At 40.2% G+C, this 22,100-nt stretch overlaps 1 protein-coding gene across 3 annotated transcripts; it reads right to left on the reverse strand.

Moving 5' to 3' along the window:
* Positions 1–874: 874 nt before the first annotated feature.
* Positions 875–21,300, reverse strand: samd4b (sterile alpha motif domain containing 4B). Of its 3 annotated transcripts, none has more exons than XM_084127316.1 (13): positions 20,891–21,300; positions 17,245–17,695; positions 13,728–14,186; positions 12,457–12,693; positions 11,605–11,714; positions 11,352–11,438; positions 11,000–11,270; positions 8,969–9,054; positions 8,697–8,809; positions 7,063–7,270; positions 6,717–6,843; positions 3,695–3,778; positions 875–2,264 (listed from the first exon to the last, which is right to left on the reverse strand). In XM_084127316.1, the coding sequence occupies exons 2-13, from the start codon at positions 17,438–17,440 to the stop codon at positions 2,236–2,238; spliced, it is 2,007 nt and encodes a 668-aa protein (XP_083983442.1). In that variant the 5' UTR covers positions 17,441–17,695; positions 20,891–21,300; the 3' UTR covers positions 875–2,235. The 3 variants fall into 3 exon arrangements, with proteins under 3 accessions (XP_083983442.1, XP_083983443.1, XP_083983444.1); XM_084127317.1 differs by lacking the exon at positions 20,891–21,300 and adding an exon at positions 20,746–20,877; XM_084127318.1 differs by lacking the exon at positions 20,891–21,300 and adding an exon at positions 18,166–18,310.
* Positions 21,301–22,100: the final 800 nt, after the last annotated feature.

Below are 22,100 nucleotides of genomic sequence, written 5' to 3' on the forward strand. Positions count from 1 at the left end.
CAACATCAGAGACACACACACGAGACGGCGGACTCCTTCATCGGGTCGGTCTCCGTCAGGAAACACACACCTCTCTCTCATCCGTATTCTCGCTCTTTCCGCTCGTTTGCTGGATGAACATGACTGAGGGGAAACACGGATATATCCAAGCACTTGCATAGTGTGATGAGATCCTGAGTGAACTCAGACAGATGAACACGACGACACACACACTTCCTGTCTCAACAGGAAACAGATCTGTCTGATGCTCTGACCAACCGAACGCAAGGAGGAGCGTCTGGGTCACGGCTCACCACAGAATCATGAAGAACATCGACACCATCAAGCACACTCACCACAACTAATATATTTATAACTTTCAACACTGTAATAATGGAAATATCCTCTCTGGACACTTTAAAAAATAAAATAAAATCAGACTAAATTAAATACAGTGCTGAATATTAATTGTACTTGAGTTATAGAATTTTTTTGGCATTACAGTATTTGGGAAATGTGCTTAAATGTCATGAAAATGCAAATTATATATATATATATAAATTATTTATATATATATATATATATATATATATATATATATATATATATATATATATAAAAAGAAAGAAATAATTAAAATAATATATAACAAATATTTTCACAAAGTATATATATATTTTTTATGAATATATTGAAAAAATATGTCTTGCATTATATATATATATATATATATATATATATATATATATATTTTATATAAAAATTATAATATATTAATGTAAGATGTTTTTTCAAAAAGTATACATATATACTTTGTGGAAAATATTTGTTATATATTATTTAAATAATTTCTTTCATTTATATATATATATATATATATATACACACATATACATATTTATTTTATAAAATATATATGTATATCAATATACATTATATAATATATACTTTGTGAAAATATTTCTTATATTTGTAATGTATACTAATATACATTATATTTTTTAGCATATATATATATAAATTTCACAAAGAAAATGAACCGTAGCTGAAACAGGCTTTATTTTCTTTGTGAAAAACATGCATTTCCTTGATTTTGGGGTGACGTGACCAGGACGCGCTCTTGACACACGCTACACACACACGGCAGTGACGCGACAGACCGAATCCTCACAGAAATGAAACAAACAAGCGTGTTTTCAGTCAATACAGTTTTACTAGATATAGAGCAGCTGAGAGACGTATAAAACAGACACCGAGAGCAGAAACACACACACACACACACACCGCTCTGATGCTCCATAAGGCTGAATGGGGTTTTCACAGACGGTACCATTCAAAAGAGAAACACACCACAAATGAATCAACAGAAATCTGCCGTTTAGAAGCACCATTGCGATTGGTCGAATCTCTGAAGCGGCCTCTCGTGGCGAGGAGGAAATCAAGGTGAGATGGAATCTGATTGGTGGGTTTTGCATCAGTCAGTACGAGGCGGAGTCTGTCATTGGTGGACGTCCCTGTCAGTCACGGAGGGGGGGCGGAGCCACGCGGTCAGCGAATGACGAGCACAGCTCGACCTCTCGAAGCGACGGCTCCCACGATCCCCCTCTCGCTCGCGTCTTCACTTCATAGCACTGCGTATAAAAATCATTTGGATCATAAAGTCTCTCGGTTCATATTGTGATTTTTTTTCCTATACCGGCGTATTTACAAAACTCTGCGTGCGAGAGGCAACGGCTGTAGTAAACATCTTGCGCATAAGTGCTAAGAAACCTCTTGTACCTCGGACAGGAATAAGAACGCATCGTAACGGATAAACACACGGGAATGAGGGACGCGTGAGATCAACACAGTCCGTCGTGGAGGTCAGAGTTCATGCAGGCGAATGGACACACAATGTAAACGACGTCTAGATGAGCGGCCGGCTCAGGCCCGAAGCCCTTTAGAGAAACCATAAGCACCGTTCCTCGCGGTCACGCACCTCCTCCAGCCAATCAGATCGCTCGTCTTCCCGCCCTCCCTTCCGTAATATAATAGTTCTTCTGTATTTCCTTTATAATAAACTTAGTTAAGTACAATAAAGTAGAAAAATATTAGAGAACATATGCACAGTTAGTTTGTGTGTGATCTGTAGTGACTCGTGTTGTTTGAGTGTGTGTGCTGGGCTACTGGAGCACCGGCCGAACGACTCGGTGAACAAGAAGAAGAAGAAGGAGAAGGAGAAGTCGTCAACGTTCAGCTCTTCCACTGGCTTGATGCTCATATCGTCGACGTTCTGTCCATCCCGTCTGCAACGAGAGAATCAAACCCACGTTAACGTCAAAATGGAGGATTCTTGTTTTTATGGATATTACAGAGTTTATCCTGAATGATTTTGCAATTTGCTTAAAAATAGGTGGATGTTGGCATAGCCACTGACTGTTATTGAACTGAACTGAACTAATCTGAATAATGTCACTGTTGTCTTTTTAGAGCTGATTTACGGCAGAATGTGAATTTGTCACATATTTGATGTTATTTTCATGTTTATTAAGGACCTTATGACTGATTTAAAGTCCCCCTGTGGTGAAAATCCAGCCTTTAATGTTGTTTATGTGTCTATGTGGTGTTTTTAATAAGCTTTAAGACAAACCATGTGTAAATTCATAAGTCGACGCCATTGCTGAGTATTTTCTCCTTAAAACTGCAGTGAACCAAAGACAGTCTCAAAAACACGCTTTGAAATCGCTGGTGTTTCTGACGCCACAAACTACCTTGTAACCAATCAGATCAACATGTGATCGTCAACCAGTGGATCTCTGAGCTGAGTGAGAGGAGGCGGGGCTTATTTGCATATTCATAGAACCGCGCATACTAAATGAGGCAAGAGTTACATTCAAGATATTTTTAAGACATGAATACTTTTTTTAAGAAAAAATGTTTAAATGTGTCATTCTGGTGATCAAAGATGATTTTAAGGGATACAATTATTGATTACAGAGGGACTTTAAATTCGTGTAATCTTGAATCAGAATAACTATGATGAGGGCGGGGCTATAACCTGTCACTCACATGAGATCCACCAATAGCAAACCACAACTATCCAATCAATTCCCCACAGAGAACATCAAGCCCCGCCCACATTTGTTCTTGTTTGAGAAGCGTTTCTCTCAGATATACAGAACAACAGGGAAAGACTAGCGCTACTTCCACTTCATGATGACTTTAAAGAGGACATATTCTGCTTTTTTCCATGTTCATCTTTCTTTAGTGTGTAATGTCGCTGTTTGAGCATGAAAAAGGTTTCTCTATATCAGTGTCAGTGTTTCTGAACTCATTGTAGTCTCGAGTTTCTTCCCGGAGTGAACACGTCACAATATTCCTCATTATAATAATTCATACGCAGAATAAAGGGGCGGGGCCTGGTTGAGTTAGTTAGTAGTGTGTTAAACTGGCGGTTATGGTAAGGGGCGGGACATTTCCCGAACACTCTCGACCAATCACAACACTGCTCCAGCCGACCAATCAGAGCACAGTGTGCTTTTCAGAAGGAGGGGCTTCATAGAGACAGGAAGTAAACAGAGCGTTACTGACAGACTGGGAAGAGAGGAGCCGCAACAATGGAGAATATGAGGAAAATATGAACATTTAAGCAGGAAAACATGTTCTAGTAGAGCCTGAAATTATCAAAGCTGTGATTGGGTACTGCATTATGATGCTGTGCTGTGATTGGCCGTACCTCCTAAGGCATGCTCTGTCATGCTGAGGCACAGAGACTCCAGCGTGGGGTTGATCTCCAGATCTGTCCCCGGAACTTGGCATTCTGGGAACAATAAACAAGAGCATGGAATTCAGTGGAGATCAACACATGCAGCGATAACAGGGAACAGAGGACATGTGCAGGAGTCAGGTATGCAGCATCTTAAGAAGTCCATCATCACATGGGAAGGGGAATCAGCACAGACAGTCTCATTAATAATACTTTGTTTTAACACATACAGTACGGTGTACGTATACTTAAGCTGCACGATTAACCCTTACACAGGGGTGCAAACACATGTATGGTCAAAAAAGAGAGAGGTAATCGAAGCCCTCGTCCCGCGGCAAATATCCAGATACTACATTGCCACCATCCCCAACCCACCCCTATAGGCACATAGAGTCAAATGAAATTTAGAAAAACTATCTTGCACTTCTTCTTCTTGCTTTACTGCTACTTCCTGAAAACAATTTCACCTGATGATTTGAATAGCTCTTTTTGTAAAGAATGAATAATTCTAGGATGATTGGGGTAATTGTGTAGGGTAGGCCTAGTGCATTTGCATAGAAACTAATAAACAAAATACAAATATAAATACAATAAAACACAAATACACGAGAAATAAAGCAGTGCTTTATGTTTTTCAGGTAAATTAACTGTATTAAGTATTAATACAGTTTATCTTTTGACAAAACGTGATTTTTCTCTTTCTCTTTTGTTGTTTGATTAACTTTGGTGACACAAACAGCTGCAGGTATATTGGGTGCTGTCCCTTTAAGACGAATGCACGCATCTAATACCGGTAATGACACGCATCCGTTTTATTTTGACTGCGTTTACGGGGAAACTCGTTGAGACGGACACTGGCTTATTTTTTCGTGCACATGTCTGTTCAAACACAAATAGATAAGAAAGAAAAGGGAATTCGGTGTTCACGAACTTCACGTGCTGTCTGCGACTGCGTGGCTCTGTGCGCCGACAGACCATCTACATTTGGATGTTAAACATAATATGTAGCCTGATACAGCAAAGACAACGTCGGTAGTATTGACGGCAAAATAGGCTACAGAATATTTCGTTCTGTAGGCCTATTGACAGGGGCAATATTTGAAAATCGATAATTAGGCCTATTTTTTAAATTACAATTATATATGCATTTGTCAAAAACCGAGAGACTTTCAAGCATCAAAATGTAATTTATTAATATGTATTTGCGCCTTCTATTTTGTCTGAAAACTTCCAACACTCTTGCGTGTCGCGTGAAAATTAGGCGTCGGTTGCGGTTCTATTTCTAGCACGCGGTTTCGGCGCGGCTCGAGAAGTGTGTGTGTCACGCAGGCATTGTGCTTTAACACAAGCTCTAACCAGTTAACATGAGAGCCGACATAAAAACGGACACTCCACGCCATGCAGAGAGAAATGTGATGCAGTGGCAGATCCAGACTTCCAGAGTGAGAGTGAGACAGAAACACTAGTGGTTCACGCTTGCGCATATACTGCTGGTTTGGCGCACAGTGTTCTGATTCGCATATTTCCTATTTACTTGTTGGTGGACGCAACAATCCAGAATTACTGTTGGTTAAATTATAATCAGACCCTCTCAAACCACCCCCCCCCCCCCTCCTTAAAAAAAAACTCTTCGGATCTACACGATTCACACAAGTCACCCAAACTGACGTGAAAAAAGCGGGAGGCGCCGAAAAGCGCGCTGTTTGCACCCCTGCTTACAAGACGACAATCTTGAATCAAACACACACACGTCACTTGATGATCTTCATAAATGACAGATTCTTCTGTCTATGAAATCTTTGACTTCACTTGTTTCATGACTGGATAAATCAGCATATTTGAACGAATCTCTTGAATGAATGATTCAATGACTCACTCATAAACACTTCACTTGTTCATTACTGGATGAATCTGGGTTTTTTAAACAAATCTCTTGAATAAATGATTCAATGAATCACTCATAAATGCTTCATTTGTTTCATGACTGGATGAATCTGTGTTTTTTTAACGAATCTCTTGAATGAATGATTCAATGAATCACTCATAAATGCTTCACTTGTTCATTACTGCATGAATCTGTGTTTTTTTAACGAATAGCTTGAATAAATGATTCAATGAATCACTCATAAACGCTTCACTTGTTCATTACTGGATGAATCTGTTTTTTTTTTTTAAACAAATCTCTTGAATAAATGATTCAATGAGTCACTCATAAATGCTTCACTTGTTCATTACTGGATGAATCTGTGTTTTTTTAACGAATAGCTTGAATAAATGGTTCAGTGACTCACTCATAAACGCTTCACTTGTTTCATGACTGGATGAATCTGTGTTTTTTTAACGAATCTCTTGAATGAATGATTCAATGAATCACTCATAAATGCTTCACTTGTTTCATGACTGGATGAATCTGTGTTTTTTTAACAAATCTCTTGAATGAATGATTCAATGACTCACTCATAAACGCTTCACTTGTTCATTACTGGATGAATCTGTGTTTTTTTAACGAATCTCTTGAATGAATGATTCAATGAATCACTCATAAATGCTTCACTTGTTTCATGACTGGATGAATCTGTGTTTTTTTAACGAATCTCTTGAATGAATGATTCAATGAATCACTCATAAATGCTTCACTTGTTTCATTACTGGATGAATCTGTGTTTTTTTAACGAATAGCTTGAATGAATGATTCAATGACTCACTCATAAACGCTTCACTTGTTTCATTACTGGATGAATCTCTGTTTTTTTTTTTACAAATCTCTTGAATTACTGATTCAATAGCAAATATACTGTATATTCATTTATATAATATATTCATGTGTGTACACACGTGTTGTGAAATTACTGTTATTATTCACGAGAAGTTCACCTGTGCATATAAATAAAAAATAAATCAGGCAATTATTATCCGTTCAGTATGCGTTAGCCTTTAGCAGCTGTGAGTCGAGGTCTGACTAGCGTCCGGAGATCAGGTGATGTGCGAGTACCTTGCTGTTGGAACAGAAGCATGGTCTGTGGAGACGTGTGAACGGGGAGAGAATGGGTTCTCTGCACAGAACTTCTGCTCTGGCTCGGCATGCTGTTACTGCCTCCGGGATTCCCGAACCACAGGTTCTGAAACACACCATCACATCACAGCCTTCATCTAGTCCTGTAGTTCGTCTGAAGGTTCAATAAACTCATCCATTTCAACTATCTCAGCGTTTTCATTAACAAAGACGCCGTCTCAGTGTGACATAAGGACAAAACGGAGTGAAAAACATGCGCTTTCAAATGAACCCGTGTTAGTGTGGACAAGGCCTGGCTCTCCGGCTCTGTGTGACTGTGACTGACCTGTCGGCCCTGTGCGCTGACGGCCGCGGGGTTAGCGAGCGAGTGTCGCGGTGACGCTCCGGTCAGACCGCCGGCAGTCATCAGGCCCATGCGTCCGGGAGGCGGAGCTCCTCGCGCGGGCATCGGGAAAGGCCTCTGCCCACGCCTGCCCAAACCTGCGCTCACAGATCCAGCTGTGGGCAGAGAGTTCGATCCGTACGCCGGCCACCTGCGCAAACACACGCGATTCACTGGTGAGGATGAGCGCGGCAGAGGGGCTTGGGCTGCACGATTAATCGCACTTAAACCGATTCGGCTTATCGGATGTTGAAATCGCAAAGGCTGTGAGTGTTTTTTATGTGCAGCTTGTCAGTGACGTACGGCTCAGTAAACGCTGCTCACTCTGAAAGCACTGTGAGTTTGAGTCACTTATGCATTTGAAAAAGCAACACATACGCGTCAAACATGACAAAGCATTTGTGAACCTCTTGTCCAACAAAAGACATTTAATAACATGCTTTTACTCCAAACTCACTTCATAACGACAGCGGAGCTCCTCCTTCTGTGAGATGATGTGCTAGTGACACAGAATAAGGCAGTCGTGTGTGTGTGAGAGAGACGCCCTCTGGTGTTCAGATGGATATGTGGTGTGTGTGGGTGTGTGTGTGTGAGAGAGAGACGCCCTCTAGTGTTCAGATGGATATGTGGTGTGTGTGTGTGTGTGTGTGAGATGCCCTCTGGTGTTCAGAGAGATATGTGGTGTATGTCTGTGTGTGTGTGTGTGTGTGTGTGTGTGTGTGTGTGTGTGTGACGCCCTCTGGTGTTCAGATGGATATGTGGTGTGTGTGTGTGTGTGGGTGTGTGTGTGTGTGTGTGTGTGAGAGAGACGCCCTCTAGTGTTCAGATGGATATGTGGTGTATGTCTGTGTATGTGTGTGTGTGTGTGTGTGTGTGTGTGTGTGTGTGACGCCCTCTGGTGTTCAGATGGATATGTGGTGTATGTCTGTGTATGTGTGTGCGTGTGTGTGGGTGTGTGTGTGTGTGTGTGTGAGAGAGAGACGCCCTCTAGTGTTCAGATGGATATGTGGGGTGTGTGTGTGTGTGAGATGCCCTCTGGTGTTCAGAGAGATATGTGGTGTGTGTGTGTGTGTTTGTGTGTGTGTGTGACGCCCTCTGGTGTTCAGATGGATATGTGGTGAGGGGGTGTGTGTGTGTGTGTGTGATGCCCTCTGGTGTTCAGAGAGATATGTGGTGTGTGTGTCTGTGTGTGTGTGTGTGTGTGTGTGTGTGTGACGCCCTCTGGTGTTCAGATGGATATGTGGTGAGTGTGTGTGTGTGTGTGTGTGTGTGATGCCCTCTGGTGTTCAGAGAGATATGTGGTGAGTGTGTGTGTGTGTGTGTGTGTGTGTGTGTGTGTGTGTGTGAGACGCCCTCTGGTGTTCAGATGGATATGTGGTGAGTGTGTGTGTGTGTGTGTGTGTGTGTGTGTGTGTGTGTGTGTGATGCCCTCTAGTGTTCAGATGGAGCATTTCCTATCGATCTGCCGCTGCACTGACAAGCTGCACATTAAATAATCGCAGCCTTTGCCAAATCGCGTGCGGTTTCATTGCGATTAATCGTGCAGAGAGACGCGAGCGGACCGCTAGCACACGCACCCTCTCCGGTACACGCCGCTGTCCATCATGGTTTTCCGCGGGAAGAGGCGGAGCAACTTCAGCACCTGCTGTTTCCACGATAACAGCCGCTTCTTCTGCGTCTCTGTGAACGCCTGACAAACACAGCCTCATTACTGAACCACTACAACACCACCAATAAAGGACAGAGCACTAAACATAACACTTGTAGCATTTTCTTTAAAACAATGTGTACTGTGAAGTGTGTAATACTGAACTGAAGCATGTGTGATGGTGTGTGAAGCGCGCCTCACCTCGTGTGTAAGACATTTCTCTATGAGCTGCAGGTAACAGCTGATGTTCTCCTCATCCGGCCTCGACACCAACAACTGCGTGCAAACTGAACACACACACACACAATCCCAGTCAAATTTCACCAAGCTCTAAAACTGATAAATCAGATAACATGCTAATAATAATCATAATATGCTGAAGAACTCCCTTTATGAATATAATATGACACATAATGGGGTCAGATTATCCAGATGATGATAAAGGAAACAAATCATTTTAGTTTTATTAGTACTTTATTCTAAATATTTTTGAGATGTTAATTTGAGTTTAATTTTTTGTAATTTAGTCATGTCATTTGATTACTTATTTATAAAAATATTGCCAATTAGGTTTAATTTATTTTTATTTAAGTTTTTATTTATTTCCAGTTATTAATTATAGTGCTTCAACTTAAACTTGTTTCAGCTTAATGCCAAGGCAACATTTCAACTAATATTTATATTTTATTGTATTTATTTATATTTATATTCAGCATTATTTAAATGAACAGAAATGTTTTAACAGTTTTAGATAATGCTGTTATTTTCATCGAAAAAAACCCCTCAATACTGTGTGTTTATTTACAGTGAAATAGACTGTGGTATTTAAACAACCATTTAAAATGTTTTAAGGTCCAGCAATAAGGCCAGCCTTAATATATTCATACTTATTATGTAAACACATAAAGGCATGCAGCTGAATCAAGTAAACATTTTTTAAAGTATCTATTGGAGTAAACCAGAAAAGAAGAAAGAATTAAATTACAAGCAGCTAAACAATAAAAATAGATACAAATTAAGAACGTTTCAAATAAAACCAAATTCATCAATAGTCTACACATTAAAAAATTAATGAAGTATTTGCATCCATTTGATTTTATTTCAAAAATTATATATACAGTACAGGTCAAAAGTTTGGAAACATTACTATTTTTAATGTTTTTGAAAGGAGTTTCTTCTGCTCATCAAGCCTGCATTTATTTGATCAAAAATACAGAAAAAAAAATGTAATATTGTGATATATTATTACAATTTAAAATAATTGGTTTTCAATTTATTATACTTTAAATTATCATTTATTCCTGTGATCAAAGCTGTATTTTCAGGATCATTACTCCAGTCTATCACATGATCCTTTAGAAATCATTCTAATATGATGATTCATTATCAAAGTTGGAAACAGTTCTGCTGCTTAATATTTTTTCATAACCTGTGATACTTTTTTAGGATACTTTGATGAATAAAAAAAAAAGAAAAGAAGAAAAAAAAGAAAAAGCAGCACATTTTTTTTAAAATAGAAATCTTTTGTAACAACAATATTCACTACTGGTCAGTAATTTGGGGTCAGTAATTTTTTTTCTTTCTTTTTTTGAAATAAATCAATACTTTTATTCAGCAAGGATGTGTTAAATTGATAAAAAGTGATAGTAAAGAAGATTTATATTAGAAAATATTTTTTTATTTTGAATAAATGCAGTTCTTTTTAACCTTTTGTTCATCAAATATATTAGGCAGCAGAACTGTTTCCAACACTCATAATAAATCAGAATATTAGAATGATTTCTAAAGGATCATGTGATAGACTGGAGTAATGATGCTGAAAATTCAGCTTTGTATCACAGGAATAAATTATTTTTTAAAGTATATTCAAATAGAAAACTGTTATTTTAAGTTGTAATAATATTTCACAATATTACTGTTTTTTTCTGTATTTTTGATCAAATAAATGCAGCCTTGATAAGCATTAGAGACTTCTATCAAAAATATAAATAAACGTAATGTTTCCAAACTTTTGACCTGTACTGTGTATATATATATTTTTTTTTTTTAACTATTTCCTTAGAATCTGCATGAATTTATTAATTGTGGAAATAAAATATAAACAAGGTTTAAATATGTCTTAAATATATATTAAATATATAAACCTGGTTATTGTGCATTTAAAAAAAAAACATTCAGATTTATACAGATCTCATTCTCACTAATTTCACATGCGTGTCTGTGTGTGCGTACCTTTCCCCATCACACGCGTGAACTGCCCCGCGATGTCTCCGTCAGAGATGGGTGCGGACGAGGACTCTCCATCACACGCTGGAGGATTGTGGGTCTGGAAGCCCTCGGGCTCCTTCTCTTCGCCGGGATTGGCTGCTTTATCGACAGGTGTAACTCCAGGCTCCACCTCCTTCTGGGCCGCAGTGGGCGGGGCATAGACTTTGATTGGCGTGATGATGATCTGCTGAAGCTCTTGCAGAGCGTTCCGAACGTTCCCGCCCTCCAGAATATCCTGAAATCAACAACACGTTCAACGATGAGCACGACGAGAACGCGAAGGAACGCAGATCCAGATCCTTGCTGAACCACTCACCTTTTCAAGAGACTTCAGGACGCTCTGCCGCTCCCGAAGCTTCTGTATGCTCAGAGCGATCTTGTGTCGCGCTCCCTTCGTCACGTTCTGAAAGACACAGAGAGAGTCTGATGAAGGGGCACAGCGGAGGTCAAAGGTCATGATTTATATTGCAGCAGAACCTCCAGAAGTCATCAGGATGATCACTGCACACTGTGAACGTGAGGTGGGCGGGGCTTGGAGCCGATCAGGTGTTGATGTGGGCGGAGCTCACCTGCGACTCCAGGTGTTTCTCTGTGAGAATCATCATCTCTTCATACGTCATCTGAGAGAACAGCGAGGCGTATTTATGCAGACGCAGACTCTTCAGCCAGGCCGGCACGTCTGGAGGAGGGACAGCACACAGAGCAACTGGTGAGATTACATGTCTCAGTTTCTTCAGATGACGCATTCTCCAAATCAACATGCACCAATGCTACATTTTTCTAAATGTCATAATCATTTGTTAACAAACAAGTATTCATTACTTCAATGAGCTCATTGTTTCTGCATTCAATTATTACATTGTTTAAATACATTTTTCGCTAACTGTGATTTTGTATATGTACATTTTTTAAATACATAACTTAGACAGTTTCCTATGGAAGCTTTGCTTCCGCCACTGAATAATAAATAAATAATAACAATTGCGACTTTTTATCTCACAATTCTGACTTTTTTTTTTTTCTCACAATTGCGAGATATGAAGTCAGAATTCTGAGAAATAAAGTCGCAATTGCGAGATATAAAGTCGCAATTCTGAGAAATAAAGTTGCAATTGTGTTATAAAGTAAAAAATAAATTAAAAAAAATCAGTCTTTTTTTTCCTTAGAACTGGACTTTATATCTCACAATTGCGACTTTATTTCTCAGAATTTTGACTTCATATCTCGCAATTCTGAGAAAAAAAGTCTCAATTCTGACTTGATATCGCAATTGTAAGAAAAGATGTCAGAATTGCAAGATATAAACTCGCAATTATGTGTTATAAAGTCAGAATTGCGTGATATAAAGTCGCAATTGCGAGAAAAAAGTCAGAATTCTGACTTTATCTCACAATTTCTTTTGTGAGCTCAAGCCTGGTCACCTTTCATCCCACTGCCGTCCTCCTGAAACGTGTTGCGTGCGTTGCTCTGATCCTCCGTCTGTTCGCTGCCCGACGAGGCGACGCTGCTCTGGGGCGACAGGGGGGCGTGTTCTGCCCCGGACACGCCCTGACACGCCTCTTCCTGGCTCAGCCAATCAGAGCTGCAGGCTGGCTGATTGGCAGGTGTGAGTGACATCGACGGCTTCAGTGGGTTTGGGTGCACCTGACCAGGCAGTCCTGTTGAGCAATTACTCTTTTATTGTGGATATTTATATATACATATATATATATATATATAAAATCTATTAAAACTGTATACAAGTTTTAAATACGGCTAGCTGTAAGACAAGTAAGATTCATCTACTAGTATTGCTTTAATAAACTGATTGGATTACAAATATGTAGACCAGGTTATTGAGCATTTAAAACACATTCAGTTTTTTAGTACTATTTTATAAATTGTTTCATTTATGTAAGACTGACAAATATGCATCGCATCATATTAAGTTTATTAGTTTATGATAAAACTGTGGAATCTGAATGCCTGGAAAATTTATAAGCAAAAAAAAAAAAAAAAGAAAAAAAAAAAAGTATAATAATAATAATAATAATTTTAAAAAAGCTAGTACTATAGTAAAAATAAAATAAACCTATTGTGCTGGGTCAAATAAACAACCCAATTTGCTGGGTAAAATTAACATGTGTTCTTGTCCTATATTTACCCAGCCCTTGGGTTGAAACACACGCACCGAAACGGGTCGCTGTGAACAGAGCTGTTTTTGAGGAGGTAAAGGGGAGTTGTTTTACACAACCATTGAGGAATTTTAACCAATGTTACAACCTGTACATGAAGACCCTAAAGAATCACACCAACTTGTGGTAAATGGGCATCCGATGACCCCTTTAAGGCACAAGCTGGTTGCCTGTGTTGACAGGCGAGGTGACGAAGTAAACTTTTTTTATTATAATAATAATAATAATAATTTTTAAAAAAGCTAGTACTATAGTAAAAATAAATCAACCCAGTATGCTGGGTTAAATCAACCTATTGTGCTGGGTGAAATAACCCAATTTGCTGGGTAAAATTAGCCCAACACTAATGTTCTGTCCTATATTTACCCAGACCTTGGGTTAAAACACCTCCAAAATTGGGTTGTTTTTAACAGAGTGTTTTTTAGAGTGTAGTCAGCACAAACTTGGCCACCTATACTCATTCCCTATGACCATCTCTGCAGCAGACGCACGTCAGACGAGAGAGGCGCGCTGGTTACCTGTGTTGACCGGCGAGGTGACGCCCCCCGTGCCGGGGAAAGGCATGTGCCCGTTCTGGCCGGCCGGCGAGCTACAGGACGGCAGCTTCTCCTGCCAGGAGTACGCCGGCTCCAGGGACTCGGCGGAGCAGGGCCACTCGTCGGAGCCCTGCCGGGCGTGATGGTAGGGGCCGGGCGGGGGCGGCCGGCTCGACAGGTGCTCCTCCAGGTGATTGAGCCACATGGCCAGAGAATTGCGGTCGTCGAGCGTGGTGGCGGGGTGGATGAGGGCGTACGACAGCAGCTGCCGGCTCTCCTCCACGAACAGGCTGCTCTCGATGGTGTGGCTCAGGACCTTCTGCAGGAGGTTCATGTACTCGCACTTGGCTTCACTGTTGCGTGGCTGAAGCAGGGGGAGATGGGAGAGCAGGAGGGACACGGCCTTCTCCTTCGGCTCCTGCTGCCACTGACTGACGATGGCTAGAGAGGGAGAGAGAGAGAGAGAGAGAGAGAGTGAGAGAGAGATAGAGAGAGAGAGGGAGAGGAGAGAGAGAGAGAGAGAGAGAGAGAGAGAGAGAGAGAGAGAGAGAGAGAGAGAGAGAGAGAGAGAGAGAGAGGGGGGGGAGGGGGGGAAGGGAAAGAGAGAACTATCATAGTTTTATTGATGCTTTTATATATTTAACTGTTCAAAACTAAACCCTTTTAAAAGGACCGTTCACCCAAACATTACTCACTATTTAACATTAATATTCAACAATATCATTGATCTCCTGCATTGACACTATTATACAGGAACTGAACTGAGCTGGACGATGACATCACGGTTTACTCAGGAGCGGCTATATATATATACTAAATACAGTAAGGCAAAAATAAAATACAGTAAAAAAATGAAATTATTACAATGTAAAACAGCTGTTTTCTATGTGAGAATATAGTACAGTGTAATTTATTGACTGCCGATGCCTACAGAAAGAGAGAGAGAGGCGTAGATCTTAGTTTTATCGTGCGGGTCTGATGCTTTTATATTTAACTGTTCAAAACGTAACCGTTCACCCAAACATTACTCAATCGTTTCATTTGAATAGGTTCTTCCTTTAAAAAGACATTTAAAAAAAAGTTTGGAATAATTAAAAAAATATTTATTCTCTTTTGCTCACCAAGGCTAAAGGCTCCAGTAAGGGGAAAATACAGTAAAAACAGTGAAATATCAGGCCATCCTTAAAAATATTCTTGTTTGCCGTAACCCGACTGACCCTGTCAATTTAGGACCGACCCAATTAATTATTTTTTTCCCTTTTAGTCCGACCGACTTGCCGGTTGTAAACTTGCGTTAAGACCGACCGTTTTTTTTTACTCTTCAAACAACTAATACAAATGCAATAAAATAATATGAATTATATTTTAGTAAGTATTGTGAATATAAATTGCCCATAGGCCTACATACAAACCTAGGCTACACTCTTTCTTTTAAATAAAAACCCGTGGTGTCATCTATGATTATAAGGGCTGTAGGCTAGGCCTATATGCGAAATGAGACCGAAATCGTGACACTCGGATCCACAAACCTGTGTCGCGGTGTGAGAAGGCAGAATCACGACACACCCCTTCCAACTCCCAGAGTTATCCTTCCCGTCCAGACCAATGCTACCACATCTTTACATTACTATTGGGGAGTTCCAGCGTTATGGACGTGACATTTGCAGTCAAAACTTGAAATATAAATTACCAGAAAATGCGTTTAATACTAGTATACTGAAACGTCTGTTTATACATCCATACTCCCTTAATAAAGGAGTTCAGATGTTAGAAAAATATCAGTCTACACTTGCGTTATTGTCCAGACGTGACACAAAAATCTTTAACTTTTAGGTGGTAAAATATTTTTTAGTAATTCTATGAATTACACTGGCAAACCAAAAGTAATACGTATACCCACCGGATGAAGAAGTGTCGGCTCTCCACAGAACATAATATATTCATTTTATTTTATTTTTCATGTTCGCATTTATGAGGAAGAAACAGTGTTATGGACGTGAGCGCTCTGAAAGCGGCATTACAAGACTGCTTTAAAACCTTCACGGAGATCTCAAACAGGCATTTAAAACACCAAATATTAAGGATTGGAATATCAAGCAAAATAATATTCGATGATTGATCGAAAATCGTATCTCTCCCCCCACATGCTCACTGGCAACGCTCCGACATTAAATGTCTCTGTACTGTAGGCTAATAATAGGCCTATGTGTTGTAGCCCAGTCATTAAAAAACGATTTAGTTTCATATTCATGATTAAATAAAATAAAAAAAAAGAATTTTATGTTGATTATATGAAAAGTATGAATAAGATAAGATGATCCCAAAAATATTGGGAGACAAATGGAGTGGATCAGACATGATTCTGACCACTTCATTAAGTTTGTTTTTGTAGAAAACCTTTCTTTAAAGTGAATTTCGTTTTGTATTAATTGTATCTTAATTTTAATCAATGTTTCATCAACCAATTGCCTGGATTTAATAAATATAGCAGGCAATATAATCAGGACAAGGAGGCGCCGGCGCATGGAGCTCGTCTCTTAAATGAACCGAAACTCAGTGTATAAGCTACTTGCCTCACAGACCTGAGAAATATATCTATAGAAAGCATGAAATGTGTACTTTTAAAAAAAACAATTCAAAATGAAAGATAACAGACTGCTCTCTGCTTATGTCATCCGTATGAAATGTGCATTTCTCTCTGGCACGTTCACTACTGCGAAGATCGAGAGTCAGCATCGTCAACTTCATCTTTGACGCAGAAAACACTTGTTTATTAATAAACAATTGAAATGTCTCCTTGATATATTTGACATATTAATAATCATTACTTTTCCCAGTTCTTTGTGACAGCTTTTAGGTGAATTATTGGCAGCGCCACCCTTACACATGAACACGCCACCACCACTCAATATATTATTCTTTGGTGTCCAGTTTATACAGGTTTTCTAATATATATATATATATATATATATATTATATATATATATATATATATATATATATATATATATATATGTATTTTTTATTTTATTTTATTTTTTATCAAAATCTCTTTTTTTTCTCTCGACACCTCTTTAACTTGGCACAAAGTTCTGGAAAACTGTCAGTGAAGTCCCGATATGTAAATTTGTTTAAATTCATACCTACGTAATCACCATGACCAAAATTGTACCTTTTTTTTTTTTTTTACATTGAATCTTGAAAAAAAATATATAGTCCAACCTATCGACCTTTTTTTTTTTTTTTGGTTGTTACGGCAAACCAAAATATTTTTAAGGATGGCCTTATGTGAATATAAATCAGCTGTTTTCTATGTGAATATACAGTAAAGTGTAATTTATTCCTGTGATCAAAGCTGAATTTTCAGCATCATTACTCCAGTCTTCAGTGTCACATGATCCTTCAGAAATCACTCTAATATGATGATTTGCTCATTTAAAATGAATACAAGTCTGAAGACCAAGCTCAAGTCCTCTGGTGCGGATTATGATGGTTTTACCTGCATTGTTGGCTTCTGCCTCTAGTATGTGTATCTCTGTGCAGTCGGCCAGCCAGTGGTCCAGACAGATGTGCAGAAACCGGGCCTGCGTCCGAGAAACCCGCTTCAACAACGACAACAGCGCCACCGTCTGTTCACACTCGTTCCAGCTCTTGAACCAGTCTGTCAAAATCCCCACTTGGTCCCGGAACATCATGGCGAGTTTCTTGAGATTCAGGGGCGGGGCTTAGGGGGGGGGGCGGGGTCTCTAAAAAATGGGGCGGGGTTACAGGCAAGTGCTCCAGTCCACTCAAAGATGCATTGGAAACCCCTCACATGGTTCTGGAGCACAGCGGACGCCACCGAGGCAGGGGTCAGGCGTTTGGGGTCAAAGGTCACAGGTGGGAAGGATCCGTGAGGAAACGTAGACGCTTCTAGCGCATCTTCACTTCACGTACACAGATGCCGGCAGCTGCAGACACAAAACACGTTATAAATAAAGCACACTGAAACTAGGGATGCACCGATATGTAAATTTTGGCCAATAATCGATAATTCTTTATATTTGAATGCTGATAACTGATAAATTGGCCGATAAATCGAAATTAAAATTTTTATATCATTTTTGTGAGCCTGATTACAAAAACTAAAATCTAACCATTAAAAGCCATGACCCAAACACACATGTTCATGCATCCTATATGACAGACAGACTTGCGCTGCACATGTTGCACTGAACTGTATTTTCCTTTTTGAAGTGATTCCAACCATATTTCAGGCAATTCAAAACCATCATGACTCAGCTGAAGGAAATAATCCATTATTTATCGTTTTAATATGTCGGCCCAATTTTCTTATTGGGCCGATAATGATAGCATTAAAAAGAACATTTATCGGCCGAACCCGATATATCGTGCATCCTTGACTGAAACCCAACCAAACCTGAGGCGTTCCCGTCTGAGACACGTGCATCTCTCTTTCTGTCTCAGATTATAACAGAGCTGCCACATAATCAGATTCCCACCGTACTGCAGACCACAGCAACTCTCAGCGGAGGATTACATCCATCACCACAGCGGCCCCACACGCTGCTCAGCTACTCACACCCAGCTCAGAGTACAGGGGGAATCAGGCAGACGGGGGGGAAATCAGGCAGACGGGGGGGGGATCAGGCAGACGGGGGGGAAATCAGGCAGACGGGGGGGGAATCAGGCAGACGGGGGGGGAATCAGGCAGACGGGGGGGGAATCAGGCAGACGGGGGGGGGAAATCAAATAGATGAGGGAAAAAACAAATAGAGGAGGGTAAAATCAGTCAGATGAGGGTAAAATCAGCCAGGAGAGGGTAAAATCAGCCAGGAGTGGGTAAAATCAGTCAAAATAGGGTAAAATCAAATAGATGAGGGAAAAAAACAAATAGAGGAGGGTAAAATCAGTCCGATGAGGGTAAAAATCAATCAGACGAGGGTAAAATCAGCCAGGAGAGGGTAATAATCAGCCAGAGGTACGAAAAATCAGGCAGACAAATGTAAAATCAGCCAGACGAGAATAAAATCAGCCAGAAATCAGCCAGACAAATGTAAAATCAGTCAGACAAACGTAAAATCAGGCAGACAAACGTAAAATCAGGCAGACAAACATAAAATCAGCCAGAGGAACGAAAAATCAGCCAGACAAACGTAAAATCAGACAGACACACGTAAAATCAGACAGACAAACGCAAAATCAGACAGACAAAAGTAAAATCAGCCAGGAGAGGGTTAAATCAGGCAGACGAGGGTAAAATCAAATAGATGAGGGGAAAAACAAATAGAGGAGGGTAAAATCAGGCAGACAAGGGGAAAATCAGCCAGAAATCAGCCAGACAAATGTTAAATCAGCCAGATAAGGGTAAAAATCAGCCAGATAAGGGTAAAAATCAGCCAGAGGAACGAAAAATCAGCCAGACGAGGGTAAAATCAGCCAGACGAAAGTAAAATCAGCCAGACAAATGTAAAATCAGCCAGACGAACATAAAATCAGACAGACAGACGTAAAATCAGCCAGACGAGAGTAAAATCAGCCAGACGAACATAAAATCAGACAGACAAACGTAAAATCAGCCAGACAAACGTAAAATCAGACAGACAGACGTAAAATCAGACAGATGAGAGTAAAATCAGCCAGACGAACAAAATCAGCCAGACGAACATAAAATCAGCCAGACAAACGTAAAATCAGACAGACAAACGTAAAATCAGCCAAGAGAGGGTTAAATCAGGCAGACGAGGGGAAAATCAAATAGATGAGGGGAAAAAACAAATAGAGGAGGGTAAAATCAGTCAGACGAGGGTAAAATCAGCCAGACGAGGGTAAAATCAGCCAGGAGAGGGTAAAATCAGCCAGGAGAGGGTAAAAATCAGCCAGAGGAACGTAAAATAAGCCAGACAAACGTAAAATAAGCCAGACGAACATAAAATCAGCCAGACAAACGTAAAATCAGCCAGACAAACGTAAAATAAGCCAGACGAACATAAAATCAGCCAGACGAGAGTAAAATCAGCCAGACAAACGTAAAATCAGCCAGACAAACGTAAAATCAGCCAAGAGAGGGTTAAATCAGGCAGACGAGGGTAAAATCAAATAGATGAGGGGGAAAACAAATAGAGGATGGTAAAATCAGTCAGACGAGGGTAAAATCAGCCAGACAAACGTAAAATCAGCCAGACGAGAGTAAAATCAGCCAGACGAGGGTAAATCATAGATGAGGTTAAAACCATCTTAGTGTAAATTTAAAGTAAACACAGTCATAAGACAGTACATTCAGACAAAAGAGGGTAAAAATCACAAAGATGATGTGTAAAATCAGGGTAAATGAAAAAGAAATCAGCAGCCTAAATAAATACAGTCGGATGAGTGGTAATTTCAGGCACATGAGGTGTAAAAACAGGGTATATTAAAGAGAAGAGAATAAAAGAGTAAATAGAGTCACATTCAGACAGGTGAGGGTAAAATCTCACACATGATGAAGAGTAAATAAAGTCAGGAGGAGATAAACTCTGTCAGATGGGCGTATAATCAGTAAAATAACAGATGAGGTGTAAATTCAGACAGACGGGGTAAAATCAGTGCATTATGTCGGATGAAGGGTAAACGCAGTCAAATCTTTCATATTATGGTAAATTCATGAGGACAGCAGCTAAACCCAGTTAAATATGACATCTGAATGTGAATTATATCGATGGGAGGCGGCGGTGTATCGATAGCCGCTGTTAGCTTTCAAACACACACATCGCTATTAAAGCCATAGGAAATAAAACAAACACACATGTGGTGATCGAAATGATTAAATAAGCTACAGCGGCTCAGATTTATGTTTGTAAATGCTTAATCGCAGCCGAAATGAAATAAACACTGAGCACTGAAGCGGGGCTAACAGGCCTGATGCTAAAGCTAATGCTAACGCCAGTCTGACTGAACACACACACACTCACACTCTCACACACACATAAACACTCGAACACACCGTGTAACAATAACACACCTGATTCTTCATTACACTCGGTAACACAGAGTTCATAAGGGGAAGCATCGCCAACACACACTACCAACTCAAACCCAGAGCTAACACACACACACACACACACATAGATTAATCACCCTGCACGAACACACATATTCACACTTACTGAGCAAAACGCGTGAGATGTGCGTGCAAACACTCCGGTGATAGAGAAACACACAAACGGGCCTGAAGATCACCGGAGCTGCTGTAACGTTACCGAACGACAGACCGAACCAGCGCGCGCTCACACACTCTCTCTCTCTCTCACACACACACTGGAGCTCTCTCGCTCTCTCTCTCGCTCTCTCTCTCTCTCTCTCTCTCTCTCTCTCTCTCTCTCTCTCTCTCTATCTCTCTCTCTCTCTCTTACACACACACACACACACTGGAGCTCTGTCTCTCTCTCTCTCTCACACACACACACACACACACACACACACACTAGAGCTCTCTCTCTCTCTCTCTCTCTCTCTCTCTCACACACACACACACACACACACACTGGAGCTCTCTCTCTCTCTCTCTCTCTCTCTCTCTCACACACACACACACACACACACACACACTGGAGCTCTCTCTCTCTCTCACACACACACACACACACACACTGGAGCTCTCTCTCTCTCTCTCTCTCTCTCTCACACACACACACTGGAGCTCTCTCTCTCTCTCTCTCTTACACAAACACACTGGAGCTCTGTCTCTCTCTCTCACACACACACACACACACACTGGAGCTCTCTCTCTCTCTCACACACACACTGGAGCTCTCTCTCTCTCACACACACACACACACACACACACACTGGAGCTCTCTCTCTCTCTCACACACACACACACACACACACTGGAGCTCTCTCTCACTCACTCACACTTTCACTCACTGTACACCACTTCCTTACTTGAGTGAAAGTACAAGTAAAAGTTGTAAAGACCGATTTTCACTAGAGTAAAAGTACAGAAGTACTCGTTTTTAAAAGTACTTAAGTATCAAAAGTGGGAAAAAAAGTCAATGCATTGTCTTATTGTTGCATTGTTGTATGTAATACTTATGGCTCTGAAGTCTGAATCTATGCCTGCCCTCATATCAATATCACATGTATTTCTAGAGCACAGTTCCAGTCGTGGGATTGAATGTGAGATTGAATAAGTCACTCACGTCCACAATGGTGTCGGACACCCGAATGGCTGTTCCCTCAAATAATGCCCTATTTAAAGTTTTTCAGCTTTTAGTATGAATATGTCAGCCCTGCTGTTATCTATAAGCTAGTGTGCTCCACAACAATGACAATATTCGCATTTAGGAGACCAAACCCAACGCTGAAAATGAAAAT

Source organism: Abramis brama (genome assembly GCF_963993115.1).
Source record: "Abramis brama genome assembly, chromosome: 10".
In the NCBI taxonomy this organism is placed as follows: Eukaryota; Metazoa; Chordata; class Actinopteri; order Cypriniformes; family Leuciscidae; genus Abramis; species Abramis brama.